Source organism: Mus caroli, unplaced genomic scaffold, assembly GCF_978045245.1.
Source record: "Mus caroli unplaced genomic scaffold, Mus_caroli_1 scaffold_9, whole genome shotgun sequence".
Classification (NCBI taxonomy): domain Eukaryota; kingdom Metazoa; phylum Chordata; class Mammalia; order Rodentia; family Muridae; genus Mus; species Mus caroli.
Genome location: NW_028227264.1, coordinates 68,115,808 through 68,136,729, shown reverse-complemented (window position 1 = coordinate 68,136,729; position 20,922 = coordinate 68,115,808). Strand labels below are relative to the sequence as shown.

Genomic DNA, 20,922 nt, shown 5'->3' with positions numbered 1-20,922 from the left:
AACAGAACAAGCAGGAACATGTTAAAAACTCTGATGCTGCACTTGGAAATACCTTACGATTTTAAAAGGCACTGACAATCCTTTTGAACGGCTCCTGCTTTAAAAAGAAAACTTTTCTTTCTTGTGTCAAAGGAAAAAAAAAATAGTCAAAGGTAATTTCGTAGTTTCTTTCCCCAGTGTAAAACTGATATGGTTTGTACCAGGGGCCGGAAGTTACTATATTCCCAGCAGGATTTATCATTTAAAAATGCAAGAAAAAAAATAGTGAGAGCCAACTCCTAATCACTCTTGCTGTTTTTTGCCCTTGCAGAACAGTACCGAGCTTCAGAAACAAGACTACCCGGGTGCAGGGAAACCTTCATCCATTTCTAGAAGTCTGGCGCCCCCGTGCGTCAGCAAGTAAAAGGAAGCCACTGACCCAGTGAAGAGACCCGCAGCTTAAATCATCCTGGCTTAATAATAGTCACGGGCAGCGTGAAGACATTGAAGATTTATTTCAAAATCTCAGAGAAGAAATGAATATAGGAGCCCTCAGGTTCCATCTCCAGCACTGAAGGGAAAATTGTGAAGAATGGCAGTCACCCCTCAGTGGTTGGATACGTGAATCAAGGCCAAGCAGGCTAACGTGAGTCCTTTCGAGCTTCTGTTAGCTATGGAAGCAAAGTGGAAGGGCCCGGAGAGTCTCAGCAGGCTCATTTACCACAAGGGAGGTCTAAATTACCGATAGTATAATTTAGCACATTAAATAAGCCAAATAAGCTGTTTCCTCTATGATAACAACAAATTCTGTTTTCATAAAATGTTGGGACGTGTGCCCAGGGGATCCAGGAACACCTGACTTCTCCAAGACCAGTTATCCCCGCCCCCTACATTTATTGTAGCACGACAGGAAAAATTCTTAGACAAAGCAATGTGAAATCACTTAGCCATCTCGATACCACTGATGGCTACATATTTCAGATACCCGTGTTCCTTAAAGGCAAGAGATTTATGACAGTATTTTCCCATACTGCCTAGCAGAGAGTTATGCAGATAAAAAAGGGGATATAAGCATAATAAATATTGAGATGAATTTAAACACTTGGGCAGCCATTGGGGAGTTGGGATGTTCCTGCCTCAAGCATTCTCCTCTATTATCCTGAACCAAAGTAGACACTAAAGGTGTCGCCAAGGGCTTGGACATTTCCCATCTGATACTGCCCCTCACAGATCCCCCCTCACTTCCACCAAATCCTCCTTTGCTTTATGTTTTCCTGTAGTCTTAGAGGAAGTGCAAAGTAAACAAATCTCAGAGAACACAGGACTTCCTGGAGGCGGTAAGTGGGAAACATTGTCAAAAACAAAAAGAGGCTCCATCCTAATGAGACTCAACAATCAATTTGATATACCTAGAGTTGCCCAAGCAGGAATTCTCAACTGTAGGACTGTCCAAATCAGCTTAGCCTGCGGGCATGTCTACAGGTGATTGTATTGATTGAATGTGGGTGGCACCATTCCCTAGGCAAGTGGGCCTGAGTGGTATGAGGAAGCTAGGTACACATGGGCCTGAGATAGCAAGCAAGCCGGTGACCTAGAAGTGTAAGCCAAATAAACCTTTTCCTCTCCAAATGGCTTTTGTTCAGACTATTTTATCACAGCAGGAGAGTGGAAACTAGAACACTCATGAATGATGTATAGAATAATGATGTATGGCTGGAAAACTAACTCACAGGAATGACAGAGAGAATGAAGACGAAAAAAATCAAGTGGCCCAACGGAAAGGGCTCGTATTGCATATGGTGACTGAAGGATGGCTTCGGGAGTGATAGGCTTTCTTAGCTCAGCAATATAAAAAAGGCTTAAGGGATCAGGCAGATTGCCTTAAAGCTAGGCTTACAACAATCTGTGACTTCTTTCTCAGTACAGATTATCTAGTGTCTTCATAAGTGCTGTGTACTAATCTAACAAGAAAACGTTCTGAACAAGAAAACGTTCTGACTTTCACTCTATCAAAGAAAGCCAGGTAGCAAGCATGTACCAACAGCAGCAGAGAGGTTCTTTCTAAACAGTGTAAGGAGCACTGATGGGGAATGAACCCTGCCCAGATGACACTGACTTAAAGACATGGTGAGCACAGGTAAGACAGACAATCAGAAAGGTCTGTTTGGTGGGTGGGCCAGGGATGTGGTGGAATTGGCAACATGCTTGCCACACAATCTTCAGGACCTGAGTTTGATCCCCACATAAAAAGCCCGGCACGGCAGCACGTGCCTGCCAAGGCATTGTAAGGACAGGTGAGAAGCTCTCTGGAGCTTGCTAGCCACCCAGCCTGGCTTCAGGAATGAGCTTCAGGCTCCCTGAGGGATCCTGTGCACATGCACACCTGTACGTGAGCATGCTGAACGAGATTTAACAACCAGCCCTCTGAACGAGATTTAACAACCAGCCCTCTGAAATGACAAAGTTCTCTGTGCATATGCACACCTGTACGTGAGCATGCTGAACGAGATTTAACAACCAGCCCTCTGAACGAGATTTAACAACCAGCCCTCTGAAATGACAAAGTTCTCAGTGCACCCCAGAGCTCAACGCCTAGGGTGTGTAGGCTCCTTGCTATGACCAATTTCAAGTTGCCCTTGTCACTGTTAAACATGGAAACAAGGAGAGAGATGCACATTTGGTTTTGTGAGCTGACATGAGGTTCCCCTAGACTGCTGGATTTGGAAAGGGCGGGCAGGCTTATCCTTCAAATCTTACACAGTGGTGGGGAAGGATAATCAGAGTTTTAATGTTTTAAATTGGCATAAACTGAGAGCCCGGTGTATGGACAGGCAAATAATCTACCATTAACCTGCACCCCCAGTTCCAGTCTATGAACTCTCAAGAAATAAACTAGGGCTGGGGGTGGGGGTGTAGGAAAAAGACTCAGAACCAAGCCAGGAAGTAGAGCTTTTAGTCTCATTAAAGCTGTAGTCGGCTGAGCCCTGAAAGTCTCATTGTGTAGCATTAAATAGTAAGCATAATAGACCAAAATAACAAGTTAAAAGAAAATCGTTGCTGCAGAACACATCATCCGCAAAGGCTTCATAAATCTAACCTTATTTTGCATGTTTATGTGCATATTCAGGTGTGCAAACACACATGCATGCATGCGTGCAGATGCCTGGACGACAGTGGATATAGTCTGCCTTGATCACCTTCCACCTTACTTATTGAGAGAGGGTCTCTTGCCTCTTCTTACTGGTCCTGGCTCATCTAGCTAACAGACTTACAGAGGGTTCCCCTGTGTCACTTTCTGAGTGCTGGGATTACAGGAGGATACTAGTTTTTACAGCTTCAGTGTGGGTGCTGGCGACCCAAAGCACAGTCCTCGTGCCAACAGAGCAAGCCTTTATCCTCTGAGCCACCTCCCCAGCCCAGAAGCTTTTATGGGCTCCCCTACAGACGTGATGATCTCGAGTTCCATTTAGCAGTGCTGGTGAATGTGCGCTCCTATCGTTCAAAAGGCTCAGATGTTAGATGTTCAGGGACTGAAGACCTTACCTTGGTTTTTGAAAGGATGGGGGCGGCTCTGTCAAGCAACATCTCTACCACCTGCTCATGGCCACTTCTTGCCCCACAGTGCAACGGAGTCAGACCATCCTGTGGACCAAAGGCGATAACGAAAGTCAGTACATTTCAGAAACCTGGTGTGTTATGTCCCGTCATGGTATAAACCATCCAGGATGCTGTGGGCAGCCAAAGATTTGCTGCTCATGGATTTCACGAAGAAATTTTATATTTTAAAACCTGGAACTAAATTTTTGTAAATGTAAGCCCCAGAGTGGATTGTCTCTGCCTCCCCATGACAGGGATTATATAATCGTAAACCCTGTGCTTTCTGGGGATTGGAGTCAGGTCCCCAAATTTGTACAGCAGGCACTCTGTCAACTGAACTCTCTCCTCAGACCTAAACTGTTAAAGAGGATTTATGAGAGGAATTGTATAGTGAGCCTCCCCGTCTTCCATGTCTCTGCATCATACTCTCTGAATACATTTTCTTAAGGCAGCTTTGTGCTTGAGTGCGGACTGATTAGCACATCACATCCTCTAGTGTGAGCATATATAAGTTTAAATTTAACATAGCTCTTCCGGTTTCTTGAGAACACAGCCTCTGAATATCGAAATAGATCTGATTAGGATGATTAATCCAACTGTTCAAACATGACCAATCAAAATAAAAAAAACTGTATCAATAATTTTATGATTAATTTATTAATTGATTTGTTAAAAACCCTTTTAAGGAACTGGGCATCCTCACAGTAAGTTCCCTATCTTCTACTAAATATGACTTACTGGTAGAAGGAAACACACTCCAGACTATAAACACTACCTCTAATTTTTGCTTCTACAGACGTTAGGGGTAAGAAATTTTGTTTGCAGAGTAGTCTGACTAACAGCCACCGTACAAGCTCTATGAATGCTGGGAATTTAAATACACTCAATATTTGAGCAAAATTTTCTTTCTAATGTTTCATTGGTTCATTTTTTGTGTGTTTCTAGATTTAATTAGTTTTATTAAATTTTTTATACTTAAAATTATTTTTTTATTTATTTAATTTGTATTTATTTGTATGTGTCTGTGTGAGTGTACGTTGTGTGTATATGGGAGTCCTTGGAAGCCAGAAGAGGGTGTCATATCTGCTGGAGCCAGAGTTACAGGAGAGACTGTGAGCCCTCCAATCTGTGTGCTGGGACCCAAACTTGTGTTCTTTGAAAAAGCAGCAAGCGCTCTTAGCTGCCGAGCTATCCCTTTAGCGCCCCGAGTCCATTATTCTCATCAGCAGCAATGGATGTGTAACCTGTTTTGACAACTCTTCTGGTAGGCAGGAGAATCTGTTTTCCATCTAGTAGGGTCACAAGCTCTCAAAAGGACAGCGTTATTTCGCCTTCTTCCTTTCATTCCATCCCTTCCTGAGCTTGGCACCCCTGGACCCCGTGGGGCCTTCTTTCAGTTCTCGTAGACAAGGACCAGCTGCAGAGGGATAATTAAGAAAAGAGACTCAGCAGGGAGCCAGGTGAGCAGAAAGTCACTCAAAGCTGTCCAAGTGCTTCCCAGACTCCTGGAGTTTTCACAGACTGCTGGCTTCTGTGCCCTCCAGTGGGAAGATTCCTGCATTCGATAAAACCTACCCTAAAGATGGTCCTGTCTACCAGTATACCAGCGTTTGATCCAACATCCTGGATTCACTTTCAGGCTGGGCAGATCTGACTGTAAGGCTGGTGACCGGGATGTGTAAGCAAGCAGGCACAGCCGTATGCGTGAATTACTACAGCTTTTGGGGCATCCGTGTTCTTTAAGACTTCATTCCAGGCATGAACAGTACATGAGCCAACTAGAGCGTTCTCCAGGAACTTTTAATGATCTATCTTCCCTTTCGTGCTAATATCAAGTGTTTGCTTTGTAAGTCAGTCAGAGCGATGCAGTCTTTCAGGAGGAAACACAAAGCAGAACACGGGAACCTCCAAACACACCAACAAACCAACAGCAACCCCAACAAATCTTCCGCCAAGTCCTGCTATTTCCTAGTGACAACACACCTGAGCATGTCTAAGGAGAAACAGAGGAGTGGGGACTCTGGCCTCACCTGCCTCCTTGAGACAGTTCACACACACATGCACACATACACACACACCACACACATACACACACACATACACCATACATGCACAGGCACACACTCATACATACATATATGCCATATACACCACACACGCATCACACATCACACATACCACACATACACACACATTCTCACACAACACCACCTCACAAACACATACACAGACGCACACCACACACACTCATACATACACACACTGTATATACCATACACACACACACCATATACACACACCACACATACACATCACACATATTACACACTCGCACATGCACACACAACAGCCCCCAAACATAAACAAACATACAAAAACACATACACATATACACAAATAGATAAACACACACATACACAAACACATAAACACATTGAGAAATAGAGACCGAGAGGTAACACACACACAGAGAGAGAGAGAGAGAGAGAGAGAGAGAGAGAGAGAGAGAAAGAGAGAGAGAGAGAGGATTTTGTGTAAGTCACAGTCCATCAATTATCCTTGACAGAAACAAAATATTACTAATTATTGTGGGTAACTGATAAACTAAGGAATGGAGGCCCTGTAGGAGCTACAATGTATGTGATACCTTTGAGAAATATTTATACATTTTTACAGATCACACACACACACACACACACACAAGAACACACACACACACCTCCCACACATACACAATCACATACATGTACACACACACACCTCACACACATATCACATACATGTACACACATACTTCACACACATACACACACATCACATACATGTACACACACACACCTCACACACATACACACACATCACACACGCCACACACTACATACATACTCCCCCCACATCACACACACATACATACCACACATACCACAGACATACATAGACATACAACTACACACACACCTCACACACAAGTACACACATATACACACACTTATGTTGTACACATACATATACACCACATACACACTCCCTGCTACATCACATACATACATACCACATACACACATACCACATACACACATACACACCACACATACCCTTATATCACACACATACATACACACCACACACACCACATATACCTCCATATCACATACACAACACACACACACACACACACACACACACACACACACACCCATTCAGTGACTGCCATCACTGGATGAAAATGCCATTCCACAAAGAGACTCTACTATGAGTGTAGAAAAATACAAGCTAACACCCCACAGATAGAGAAGCACTTCCGTTCTCCTTCATCCTGGGAAGTTATCCTCACACCACTACACTACATGCCAGATCACTAAATGTGGCTCTCTTAGCTGAACACATGACACACTGCATGACCATGTGTGGCCACCTCAGAAGAACACACTACACACTACAAGCATCATGTGTGACCACCTCAGCAAAATCAAATACAAGTACTGATTCTAAATAGTTTTAGGCAAACTGCCCCAACTCGTGGACATTTTTTTTTCCTGAGTTTACCTTTGAAACTAAGTTTTTATTCTGAAAAAGAAGGAGGAGGAGGAAGAGGAAGAAGAGGAGGAGGAGGAGATATTTTAGGCTTCAGGAAGCCAGTTTTTTGCTTCATGGTCAAGTGTGATTTATCTCTATATAGACCTTTCTCACTTTTCTGAAGACACAACACACAATTTTATCCTCACATCGTTCCTACATGGAAAATATTCTTCACCAAAAAATGAAGACTCTAGGGAGGGCCAGAGAGATGGCCCAGTGTGTAAAGATACTTGTCACATAAACCTGGAGGCCTGGGTTCCATCCATGGAGCCCACACAAAGAGATAACTGACTCCACACGATTATCCTCTGATATGAACGTGAATGTGCATATCTTATATACACAAAGAACAATTAATTAAAAACATTAAACCCTTATGGTTTAAAGAGATGGGATTAACCTCCCAAGGATGTACAGGCTGAATTCAGGACAAGACCAGAGGGGATGTAGGCACAGCGCAGGAACTGACCCCAGCAATGTTTTATCCTGTAAGGATATTTGCCAGAGGAGATTAGGGCTATTAATAATGACAAGTCAAGACAACCAAGGGGCAGGAAAGACCAAGACCCAAGCTCAGATTTTCAACAGTCACCCTTCCTTCTGCTACAGCCTAACACTTATATATCTGCTGTCTCCTGCAAATAGGTGGACCCTGCAGACTCAAGACAGAAGACTGAAGATTTTCTCATCAGAGGGAGAGCAGGGCCCTGGAACTCTTGCAGTCTCTGCTCCTTCAATCACCTTGCTTCAGTGAGGCAGTCAGCTGTTTCCCAAGGTCAGATTCATCAGTCCCCCTAAACTGCCAAGAGCAGCCAACGGGAGAGTCCTCGAAATGCTTTTAATGCTGGCTTCGTCCCATCAGCTGCAAAGGTGATCTGGCACTCTTCAAATTATACTGCTTTCAAGGACAGTCTCAGCAGGAGAGAGGCCCCACAAGGAAGCTGGGCATCCCTGTCACGAAGGCCAGCTGTACAGGTGGGGCTGGCTAAGCTTCTCGGGACATTTGTAGGTCAATAGAAACCAGCACTGGGAGTTAAGGGAAGATTCTTAGGAAGTAGAACAGTTTTGTACGATCAAGGACACTGCGGTTAAGGTGTGTACACCCAACAAGCCACACTTGATTCAGTCAAAAAGAATATGGAAAAGTAGTAGACATTCACTATTCTTTATATCTTTGGGACCAAAAATAAAGAAAATGGCATGTACTTTGAAAGTTTGTTTGTTTGTTTGTTTTTTGGCTTTATTGCTGAATGGCGGCTTAGTTTCCAGAGCACAGTCCCCCAGCAAAGAGCTCAGTTTAAGAAGGATTCCAGTGACTACCATTCACTTCTCTGTGAACTATAAGTTCTTCAGGGTGGTGGTACTGGGGAGGAAGCTCAGTGGATAAGAGTGCTGGTGAGCAAGCCTGAGGACTTCCGTTCCAATCCCTAGCATCCATGTAAGAAACTGGTCACAGTCACGCATACCTTCTGCCTCAATGTTGCCGGTGCTGATGAAGGAGTGTTAGAATGTTGGGGCAGGCAGGAAGATGCTGGGGCTTTACCAGTTGTTATCAACCTAGTCAGAAATCAGTAAGCTCCGAGTTCAGGGGGAGACCCCATCTTAAGTCAACATGACAGAGAATCAAAGACTTGACAAGACTCTCCAAAAAATGTCTCCACACTGGCACACACCTGCACATACCAACATCTACATGCACAGAATTAAAACAATTCTTCGGGGTGGCATTTCAAACCTTTTAACATCTATCTTGGCTTTCTCTGCTCCCTTCCCTTCTCCAGTAAGCATGCTTGTAGTCGCCCCTGCCACGAGACAATCTTTTGAGAGACATCCATTCCAAGATCCAAATCCTTGTCATCTTAATGATGCAGCATTTCTATCTCTCTTATTCTATTATTATTATTATTATTATTATTATTATTATTAAATTTCCTTGAGACAGCATCTCATGTAGGCCAGGCTAGTCTCAAACTCATTATGCTGCCCCAGGATAACCCTGAATGCTAAATTCTCCTGCCTCTGCCTCCAGAGTGCTGGGGTTCTAGGTGTGCACCACCGTGGCCAGTTTATCCAGTACTGGTGACTGAACCCAGCTTCCTGCTACACGATCAGAACTAATCCACTAGAGCAGTCTTCTCAGCCTTTCAAAGGCTCTAACCCTTTAGTACAGTTCCTCATGTGGTGGTGACCTCCAACAAATAAAATTATTCTTGTTGCCACTTCCTAACTGTAATTCTGCTACTGTTATGAATCAAAATATAAATATCTGAAATGTAGGATATCTGATATGCGACCCCTTGTGAGGGGGTAGTTCAACTCCCATGGAAATTGAGACCCATAGGTTGAGAACCACTGCACTGTCGTGTATCTTCGTACCCATGCAACCTTTGGTACACCTCCTTTGGTGAAGACCTAACTTGCCCCTACAGCTGTCGCCTATCAGTGTCCCAACTTTGGGGGTTCTGCTCTTTCATCTCTGCTGTCTCTGAAAGGGAACCTTGCAAGGGCAGCTCAGAGAGACTCCCCAATCCTTGATCCACTACAATCCCTTAACCCTACCCACCACCATCTTAGCACCAGATTCTACCTTCCGAAAAGGATTCTGTCTGCTATGTTGCTTTGGCTACAATCTCTCCACCCCATGATGCTCCCTCTTAGTAACTTTTGGAGTTCTGCTTCACATCACACTTTTTTTTTTTTTTTTGGTTTTTCGAGACAGGGTTTCTCTGTGTAGCCTTGGCTGTCCTGGAACTCACTCTGTAGACCAGGCTGGCCTCGAACTCAGAAATCCGCCTGCCTCTGCCTCCCGAGTGCTGGGATTAAAGGCATGCGCCACCACGCCCGGCTCACATCACACCTCTAACTTTCCTTGTTGTATTCAGAGTTGAGCTGGGCTCTCTCTTCCCTTGGGTTTGTACAGTGAGGCTCTGTAGTAGAGAAATCTGCCTGACTTATCAACTTTTTTAAAATAAAAATTTATTTATTTTTATGTGAGTATACTGTAGCTATCTTCAGACACACCAGAAGAGGGCAGCAGAGACCATTACTGATGGTTGTGAGCCACCATGTGATTGCTGGGAATTGAACTCAGGACCTCTGGAAGAGCAGTCAGTGCTTTCAACCACTTAGCCATCCCTTCAGCCCCCTGACTTATCATCTTTTAAAATTTGTATCTTTACTGTTACATGTGTATACACACATGTACATGTATGCAGGTACCCACAGAGACTAGAAGAGAACATCAGATCCCCTGTACTTGTAGTTCCAGGTGCTTATGGGTACTGGAAATCAAACATGGCTCCTCTGGAGCAGCAGCAAGCATTCTTAACCACTGAGCCATATTTCTAGGCATTCTTTAGTAAGTATTATGAACATTTTTTTTTCTTCAACATTAGTCTATCCTCCACTAATCCCAAAGGTAAGATAAACGGTGAAGACGTAACTGAATCTAACAAGGCATGTTGGGATACTCCGTGCCAGGGAGACTGAAACAGGGGCATAGCGAGCATGGGGATAGCCTGAACTAAAAAAAGGCAGTTTGAGGCTATCCTAGATTACATAGTGAGGCCTTATATCAGAAAACCAAAAGAAAACAAAACAAAAACCCAACAAAATAAACCAAACCAACCAACCAAAATCCCCCAACTACTAAGTTAAAGAACAGAGTGATTGCATGTCTTTTCAAGAGTGCTTGTTAGTTTGTTTTTGAGTCAATGTATTGGGTAGTTAAGTCTGACTTCTAACCTGCTATGAGGGTGGAGGGATGACCTTGAACTTCTAACCCTCCTGTCTGCTCCCCTCAGTACTGAGATTATCATGTTGACACTGTCCCTTCTGTGTGATGCTGGGATCTAACTCAGGGCTTTCATGAATACCAGGCAAGCATTCCACTAACTGAGCCACGTCACCTGACCTCACACTAATCATTATGCAAGTATTTCCTCGTTGGATGATCATGATTGAAAACGGATGTTTCCGCTCTGCCCTCATTCGTTTGTGTGTGCGTGTTTGTGTCATGGCATGCTTGCGGAGGTCAGAGGACAACTTCAGGAGCTGGGTCTCTCCTTCTAACCGTGTGGTTCCTGGGGATCAAGTGTAGGTCGCCAGGCTTGGCTGCAAGCTGCTCTCCCTGCTGAACCATCGCACAGGTCCTGCTGCCTCTTTTGTTCTGGATTCATTTTATTAAATGATGAAACACTATTGAAATATCTCATCCTTTAAAAACAACTACAAAACAAAACAAAACAAAAAAACTCAAAACAAAAACAAAAAATCCACCCCAAACCCCAACCCTCTGAAATTCTCACTGGAGGAAGCTGTTGGTCAATTAGATTAGAAAGCATGACTCAATCAGTTAACTCTCAGAATTTGCTCTAATAAGATTTTCCTTTCTTGTAAACCCGGATACTGCAAGCTTATAAAAGAGCTTTTATGGATAACGTGCTTGCCAACAAAACACTTGCATATTCCTCACTTTCAAATTACACAAATGTTGCTGGGTCCTGTTTGTTTGTTTGTTTGTTACAAGAATTCTTTTTTTCTTCTTCTTCTTTTTTTACCAACCCCTGCAAACTTGCAATGTATGTATGTCAAGTGTCAATTACAAGGAGTCCTGGACCAAAAAGAAAAAAAAAAATGCTGTTCTCCAACCTCATGTAACATTAACTCCCATCTGACAGATTCTTGGCACAGGCAACTTTGGGGGAGATGAGGGAGCCCACTTCCATACCACACATATATAACAGACTAGACAGGATCCAGTGGGAAGCTGAGTTGCCATGGTGACATTATGGCAGGAAATGGAATTGCAAAGGGTTGGCAATTTTCTTTCCAATCTCCTAGATTTTTTTAAAGCACTAATGTAATGAATGGGTTTCCCTTGGGCAGACTTTTGAATTGCCCATACAGGCTGGCCATGGGCTCCTATTTCATTTTGGTGACAGTAATCTTCTAAGTGAGGGGGGAGCTGCGTGCTGCTGGCTGGAAAGAATGCTCTCTCCTGTTATGCAAAGAGCCAAGCCTTATGTACACAGAGACCCAAAAGACCTTCCTTCAGTCTGACCTTTGTGCACAGTACAGAGCAGGACTTGGACCAGAAAGCTAGGGACCGTAGGGTGTCACACCAGAGAATGTTATCTAGAACAGACCCTTACCATCTGGACACTGCACAAAGCCAAGACTAGAGGGATATGCATTCATGGCTGGGAGAGGAATTTCCAGAAGTAATGTGTTGATTTTGGTTTGTGTCCACTCCGCTCACCTCTTTCTTTTTTCCTAAGCATCCCCACTCCCCATTCTAGAGATGGAGAAGGAGGTAAAGCCGGGGAAACTTGGGGATGCTCTGAATGTAAAGTAGATGCTTATATTCAGACAGTGGAGAACAGAAGAGTAACAAGCAATAATGCACCGAAGAAGGGTTGGTACGGCAGTCAAGACATACCAACGAACAGTGATTAGAGTTTAACAGAAAACAGAAAAGCTCATTCTTTTTTTTTTTTTTTTTTTTTGGTTTTTTCGAGACAGGGTTTCTCTGTGTAGCCCTGGCTGTCCTGGCACTCACTTTGTAGACCAGGCTGGCCTCGAACTCAGAAATCCGCCTGCCTCTGCCTCCCGAGTGCTGGGATTAAAGGCGTGCGCCACCACGCCCGGCTAAGCTCATTCTTTATGTTGGCATTTCCACCCACTCAAACCTTGACCGGCCCTTGCTTTAAATCATAGGCAGTTGTAGAGTTAACCCAAGAGAAAATGGAGCCATTTCTAATGTCCTCTGTTACATGAGCTTTATACTTGGGGTCTTATTTTATTTGGACCACTCTTCCATGGGAGAGGTCTTAGGGGCTCTATTTATAGATCAGAAAACTGCTCTGGGGAGGTTGATGCAACTATCCAAGGTCGCACAGGAAGCCAAGGGTTGCAATGAGAGTTCACGTGTAGACTTGTCTCTGAAACACCGGGCTTCATCTACTACGACAAATACTAATCCATACACACATCCAGTACTCTTTTCCAATCAAGACTTCATTTCTGACATTATACATGGATGTAGACTCTCTTCCTTCTCTTCCTGGATGCTGCGCTGTTCAGGTGCTGTTCATTCAATTAGAATGAAAATAGGAGCTGGTGAGATGACAGCATGTCCCCTGACACCTCTCTCTCTCTCTCTCTCTCTCACACACACACACACACACACACACACTCACATACACACACACACACACACACACACACACATACACATACACACACACTGTAGCCCGTGTACCTACATGCACGAATAGGCAAACCTAAAAGAATATAAAAAAAAAAAAAGTTGAAGGAGAAGAATGTGAAACCCTCGGGTCTTTCTCTACTCATAAACTGCAGTTTTTCGAGTGAATACAGCCTTATATTATTTGGTATTTCTATCCTGGTTTAGTGGGTTTTGTGTCTCTTGTTTTGCTTCAGGTTGAGTGTTGTTTAGAAGGCTAAGCTAAAAGAATGCACATCAATACATCCATTCATTCATTATTTACCTATCAGCTACCTGTATTCTCTCTCTCTCTCTCCAGTCTCCTCATTTGATTTTTTAGCTAAAGCTTTTGATGGTTGTGACTGTCTGAAGACTATAATATATACCCTACATGATCATAACCCAACTATCATTGGTTATATATCAATGTCAATCTTACGAATGTTATGTGTTGAAGTAATATCATACTTAACTTTATGAATAACATGAGAATTCTGTAATATAATTCCATTCATTCTATTTGGTTTGATTTGTGGGTTGTAAATATGACACATTTTTCATGTATTATAAATCTCCCAACAAACCGATTTGTTAAGTGTGAACGTTAAATGTGATTATACATTTTCTGGAATTAGACACTTGGTATGCAAAAATACATCTCAAGAGAATGTTATTATGTTTAAAAATTCACATCAGGGCTCAGAATGGAATCCAATAGTGAGTTATTTATTTATTAACTTTGTTTTAAGAAAGGGGCACCATCAGGATGCTGACAGTGGATCTCTGTGGGCTACTTTGGTGTCTAGCTGATTTGAGTTATTTCAGAGAAGTTGGACGTCAGTGTTACCAAAGCACACTGGGGGAAAACAGGAGATTAAGGAGGGTGCCTGCACCTGTGATGGAATGGCAAGTATCGAAAGCAGTGACTGTCTTGAGCTTGCTAGTTAGACTCTTCTACAGAACCAGGCATGCAGTACCTATGCATGCCATTGCACTCCTCCTGAGCAAGGTAAACTGTCTTTCCAGCATGCCATCAAAGTGTCAGGGCAAAGAGAAAGAGCCCTCTGTCGTTTTCTGAGGCCGTAGAACGTATTCATTCCTTCAAAGAGGAAGCCTGGGGTGTTCCAGCTTTACCTCTCCGAATGTAAGCAAATGCTCTCAAGGTTCACTACCCGTTAAGAGTTATTTTCATTTTATGTGGATGAGTGTTTTGCCTGTATACTCATAATGTTTATGGGCTAGTGCCCATGTGGACTAGAGAAGGTGTTGGATCGCTTGGAACTGGAGTTACAGGTGGCTGTGAGCTGCCATGCTGGTGCTGGGAACTGAACCAGAGTCCTTGGGAAGATAGTATGCATTCCTCACCATTGAGTCGCCTCTCCAGTTCCTATCAATATTTGGGGTTTTGTTGCTGTTGCTTGTTTTTTTGAGATTGGGGGTGTGTGTGTGTCTCATATAGTCCAGTCTGACTTTGAACTCTTGATCCTCCTGCCTTTCCTTCCCAAGTGCTGAGATTAGAGGTGTGCAAAACCACACTGGACTAGGTTCCCAATAGTTGTGACAGAAAAAGAAAGCCATCAGTCCATTTTGTATAACATGAAGAAGTATTTTCAATAGTCTTGGTTCGTGGATGAACCTGGAACCCTTCATGTTGCCCAATGTTTGTGCCAACAATTTGAACTCAGAGGAAGCTGTATTTTAAAATCTCCTCTTGAGAGGGGCTGTGATGGTTAGCATATGCTTGACCCAGGGAGTGGCACTATTAGAAGGTGTGGCCCTGTTGGAGTATGTGTGTCACTGCATAAGACCCTCACCAGAGCTGCCTGGAAGTGAGTATTCTGCTAGCAGCCTTCAGATGAAGATGTAGAACTCCCAGCTCCTGTTGCACCATGCCTGCCTGAACGTTACCCATGCACCTGCCTTGATGATAATGGACTGCATATCTGAACCTATAAGCCAGCCCCAATTAAATGTTGTGCTTACAAGAGTTGCCTTGGCAGCTGGGTGTGGTGGCACACACCTTTAATCCCAGCACTCGGGAGGTAGAGGCAGGCAGATTTCTGAGTTAGAGGCCAGCCTGGTCTACAAAGTGAGTTTCAGGACAGCCAGGGCTATATAGAGAAACCCTGTCTCAAGAAAACAAAACAAAAAACCAAACCAAAACAAAACAAAAAACCAACAAAGAGTTGCCTTGGTCATGGTGCCTATTCACAGCAGTAAACCCTAAGACAAAGACCTTTCTATGACTTTGTTTTTGGCAAGAATTTGTTTTTAACGAGGATAACTACACTCCCAAGACTGTACAGGCAAGCAGAAGTTTGGTTTTCTTTTTGTTAGTTTTAAACTGAGAAATATAACCAGTTTCATTCCAGGGCTGGAGTGTGTGTGTGTGTGTGTGTGTGTGTGTGTGTGTGTGTGTAGGGTAAATATATAAGCTATGACTATGTTCTCTGGAAAACATTCTCAGGCTAGTAGATTGAAGGAATTAAGAAGACCTCCCCCCACCCTGGCATCTATCTGTGTATCAGTTTCTTCTTGCTCTTACATGAGACTTGAATGTCACTGAGGTTGGGGAGACAAATTACACCACAGAAGGACCAGTGTTCAGTCAAGCCCATTAAGGCCTTTTGACTAATGTAACATTAGGGAGCCCATCTTATTTCCATATATCCAGTGAGTGAATACTTTTGGAGTATGAAGCATATGGGAAGTGCTATGGTTACTGAGATGGACACGTGTATCTCTGTGCCAAGGTGTGGCTCGGTGTGCAATGTTGAGTATTGGGGTATGTGAGGATGGGCCACTGAGTGCCTTGTAGAAAAGCTAGAAGGACAGGTCAGGCTTAAAGGCTTGGTGTCAGCATCCCAGAAATCAGCACTGCTTGCTCTCAGAGACCGCAAGGCATCTTACCAGGAAATGCAAGCCTGCAGCCTTATTAGTAAACGGTGAGAAGTTAGTCAAGAGAGGCATTTAGAATTGTTCTAGAATAAGGACTATATCGAGTCTCTGACTGGGCTGGGGACTGACGCAAAAGAAATAAAAATGGTAAGAGACCATCTGCCACAGGAGTCTTCTCTCAACAAGAACCCAACCAACATTCATGCTAGCTTGGAAGACAGGGAGAGTTCAGTGCAGAGAACAGCAGGTGGTCCTCGGCAGAGCATCATTGGCTGTAAAGAAACTCAGCCATAAAGATCCTGTTGGAAAATAGCAACTTCCATAAAGACCTTGAAGCAAGAGCAGCATCTAGACCAGGTCCAGAGTGCTTCCCTGGTGAGTGCTCACAGCCCACCCACTTTTACTGTCATCCCTAATGAGTGCTCACACCCCACCCACTCCCACCATCATCCCTGGTGAGTGCTCACACTCCACCCACTCCTACCATCATCCCTGGTGAGTGCTCACACCCCACCCACTCCCACCATCATCACACAAGCACCTGCAGGCCATGTCACTCTGTTAGCAAAAGCTAGAATGAGCGGGTCAGTTCATCAATTCAGCGCAATGGCCCTGGGGATTTGGGGAATGTTTTCTTGCAATGGAATAAACAGAGACCCAGATACTCTGGAACATCAGGTTCTCCTAAACTCCAGGAAGATTTATATGTAAGCATCCTGAAACTTCTAGTATGTCTCTTCTTTTTTTATCCCCATGGTGCTGGGGATTGGACTTCTATACGCTAGGCAAGAGTTCTACCATTGAGTTATGTCTGTGTGCGTGCGTGCGTGCATGCAAGCGTGTGTGTGTGTGTGTGTGTGTGTGTGTGTGTGTGTGTGTGTATGTGGGCCTCCTGTAAGGGACATGTGTATTGTGAAGGGAGAGGTTGACGCTGAGTGTACTCTTTGATCACTCTTCATTTTATATATTGAGGCAGGGTTTCTCAGTTGAACCCAGAGCTCACCAATCCACTAATTACAGTGAGGTATCCTGCTCTAATGTTCTTCATGTTCTGGGATTACAGGTGAGCTGCTGTGTCCATCTGGAACTTATATGGGTACTGGGGATCTGAACTCTGGCCCTCACACTTGTATGATACACTCTCTACCCACTGAGCCCATGTTCCCAGCCCTACTTATTAAAGTTATAATACCCATGGTTCTTACTGAAAAATATATAAGACAATGCAGGAGTTTACTGTCTGTACTGGGAAGGAAAGGAGGGTGGGAAAGGGTCATGGCTGGGAACCATTCCTGCAGTGAACGCCATGTAGCTCCCAAGTCTGAGGGCTATACTTCACTCTCTTCCATTTATTTAGGCAGACATTTGATCTGCACAGAATTAGAAATGTCTCCTCGACCCACTCCATAGCCGAATGTAAGAAAGCAAGACAGGTTTTCCTCCTCTGATTTCTCTAGGCCAGTGGTTCTCAAAATTGTAGGTTGAGGCCCCTTTGGGGGCCGGTCACATATCAACTATCCTGCATATCTGGTATTTACATTACAGTTCACAACAGTAGCAAAATTATCGTTATGAAGTTGCAGTGAAATCACCTTATGGTTGAAGGTCAGCACAGCATGAGGCACTGTATTAAAGAATCAGAGCACCAGGAAGGCTGAGAGCCACTGATCTAGTAGCGGTTCCTTCATATCCACATTGTTTCCCGATAGGGCTGAAGGCGTGTATGTCTCCATATGAGGGGACCCCTCCCCCCATTTATTGACAGTAAGCCAGAAGTCCAGGGGCACAAAAATAAAGCTGCCTAACATGTTATCCACATCTCAATTAGCTGCTGATGTTCATCTGGACTTGAATGTTTGTCTCCCTGTCATGTGACCATATGCAAACCCTGTTGCGGTTTGAATATGTTCACGTGTTAAAATAATCGGTTGTCAGAAAGTACTGCTGTCTGGGAAGGTTGTGGAATCTTTAGCAGCCTTTCCTTAAGGAACTGGGTCACTGGGAGAGGCCTTGAAGCTTTAGGGTCCTGCACCACTTCCTGTCCACACTCAGCTTCCTGTGCCTTTAAGATCTGAGGAGGTGTGGAGTCCTGGTTGCATACACCTCCTTCTACAACGTAGCTGCCTGCTGGCATGCTTTCTCTGCCATGATGGGTTGTATCCCCCTATGACTTAAATGAACTCTCCTCCCTGTAGCTGAGGTTTGTTTTTTTGTTTTTGTTTTTTTCCTTCAGGCATTTGGTCACAGAAATTCCTGTGGCAGTGACTCTCAGCCTTTCTAATGCTGCAACCCTCTAATATAGTTCCTCCTGTTGTGGTGACCCCCAACCATAAAGTTATTTCATTGCTATTCCATAATAGTAATTTTGCTACTCTTATGAATTGTATTGCAAATATCTGCTATGCAGAAAGGGGACCCAAGGGGGTTGCGACCCACAGATTGAGAACCACTGTTCTATGAGAACTAATCTGTCCCTTTTGCAAGTAAAGACTACCAGCGCAGAGAGAAGCAACGTCATCTGCAATCAACTAACGTCCCAGAGGCTGGCCTGTACCCCAGGCTGCTCTTCTGCTTGGCTCCTCCACCTGTCAGTCCTTCATGACAGAGACTCCTAGTGTTCACAAATGACCCTGCACCTCCTGGTGACTAGGCTGCAAGAGTGCCCAAGCACTGTCCTCAACAACTTCTTTCCAGAGCTCATGCATAGCAGAGTTAAGGACAGGTCTAGCTTTCTTGGCATACTGACAATTTCTATTGAGATGTAGAAAAGCCAATTCAATAAGACCCAACTCAATTGCTCTGTAGAGAGACAGTCCTTCATGGGAAAACGTTTACCATTCCTCATTTCTCTCTCTAGTAAGATTGATTCTCATAGAGTATGGCTGCGCTTTCCAGGTTCAGTCCACTAAACACCCAGGCTGGGCTGGATCAGGGACCGAGTACAGAAAGTAAGCCAGCCCATGGTCTCATGGTTTTAGGACAAGTATTATCTCTGAGCAAAGTAGACATCTAATGGTCACTTATTGGCTGAATGAATACATGTCATCATAGTAAATAAGACAGTAAATCAAAGCATGACCGGAATACAGTTGTTCTGCCAGGCTAGTTTTAGGAACATGGAGATAAGGGCTCCCGGAAGTAGGGCCTGGTTATAAGGCAGGAATCCCATCTATGAGGCTTCAGTAAAAACACAACACTGTGTTTTGATCACACTGCCTCTGGTTCAGATCTTCTAAAAACACATAAAACTAGAAAAAGGAGAGTCTTTGTATGTCTTTCTTTTTCTTTTCTTTTCTTTTTGGAAGGTTTATTTACTTAGGTATATGAGTACACTGTAGCTGTCTTCAGACACAACAGAAGAGGGCATCGAATCCAGTTGTATATGGTTGTGAGCCACCATGTGGTTGCTAGGAATTGAACTCAGGACCTCTGGAAGAGCAGTTAGTGCTCTTAACCACTGAGTCATTTTACTAGCCCCTGTATGTTATGTTTCTCTTAACTAAGACTTTTACTTTATGTGGTCAACATCAGATTCCTTTTTTTTTTTCTTTCATACAATGTATTTTGATCATGGTTTTCCCTCCCCCAACTCTTCCCAGATGCTCCCCACCTACCCGGCTCCATGAGTTTTTTTCCATTGTTTAAAAAAAACCAGGCAAACAAACAAACAAGCAAACCAAAATAATAAAGAAAGAAAGAAAGAAAGAGAGAGAGAGAGAGAGAGAGAGAGAGAGAGAGAGAAAAGAAGGAAGGAAGGAAGGAAGGAAGGAAGGAAGAAAGAAAGAAAGAAAGAAAGAAAGAAAGAAAGAAAGAAAGAAAGAAAGAAAGAGAAGGAAGGAAGAGAAGGAAGGAAGAGAGAAAGAGAAGGAAGGAAGAGAGAAAGCACAAGAAATAGGCAAACACAAACCCCATTGAACTGGCTGGTTTTGTGTGTCAACTTGACACAGCTGGAGTTATCACAGAGAAAGGAGCTCCATTGAGGAAATGCCTCCGTGAGATCCAGATGTAAGGCATTTTCTCAATTAGTGATCAAGGGGGAGGGCCCATTGTGGGTGGTGCCATCCCTGGGCTGGTAGGTTGTATAAGAGAGTAAGCTGAGCAAGCCAGGGGAAGCAAGCCACTAAGGAACATCCCTCCATGGTCTCTGCATCAGCTCCTGCTTCCTGGCCTGCTTGAGTTCCAGTCCTGACTTCCTTTGGTGATGAACAGCAGTATGGAAGTGTAAGCTGAATAAACCCTTTCCTCCCCAACTTGCTTCTTGGTCATGATGTTTGTGCAGGAATAGAAACCCTGACTAAGACATTGATTAAAACACAAACTTGGAAACCAGAATATGCAAGCAAAAGACCAGGAAGATTAAAAGTGCCCAGAGAAAGTCATGAGATTAAAAAAAAAGTCTTTGAGATCCCATTGAGTTCATTTTGTGTTGGCCACCAACTGCTGGGGTATGCTCAGCAAGACTCCACTGGAAAAAACCTGCTATTTCCTTTGCAAGTAGATGTCAACTGGAGATGATTTTTTTTTTTTTTTTTTTTTTTTTTTGGATGAGGGCTGGGAGCTTCTGCCCACTTTCCCCTCTCAGCACTGGAACCCTGTCCGGACTGAACCTGTATAATCCTTGTGTATGCTGCCACAGTCTC

At 43.8% G+C, this 20,922-nt stretch overlaps 1 protein-coding gene across 16 annotated transcripts in view; it reads right to left on the bottom strand.

Moving 5' to 3' along the window:
* Positions 1 to 20,922, bottom strand: part of Ank3 (ankyrin 3) — a 632,326-nt gene that overhangs the window by 154,910 nt on the left and 456,494 nt on the right. For all 16 annotated transcript variants that reach the window (XM_085842859.1, XM_085842860.1, XM_029482226.2 and 13 more), the window contains one exon: positions 3,523 to 3,621. In XM_085842859.1, the coding sequence (XP_085698985.1) occupies positions 3,523 to 3,621 (99 nt within the window). The remainder of the gene's footprint in view (positions 1 to 3,522; positions 3,622 to 20,922) is intronic.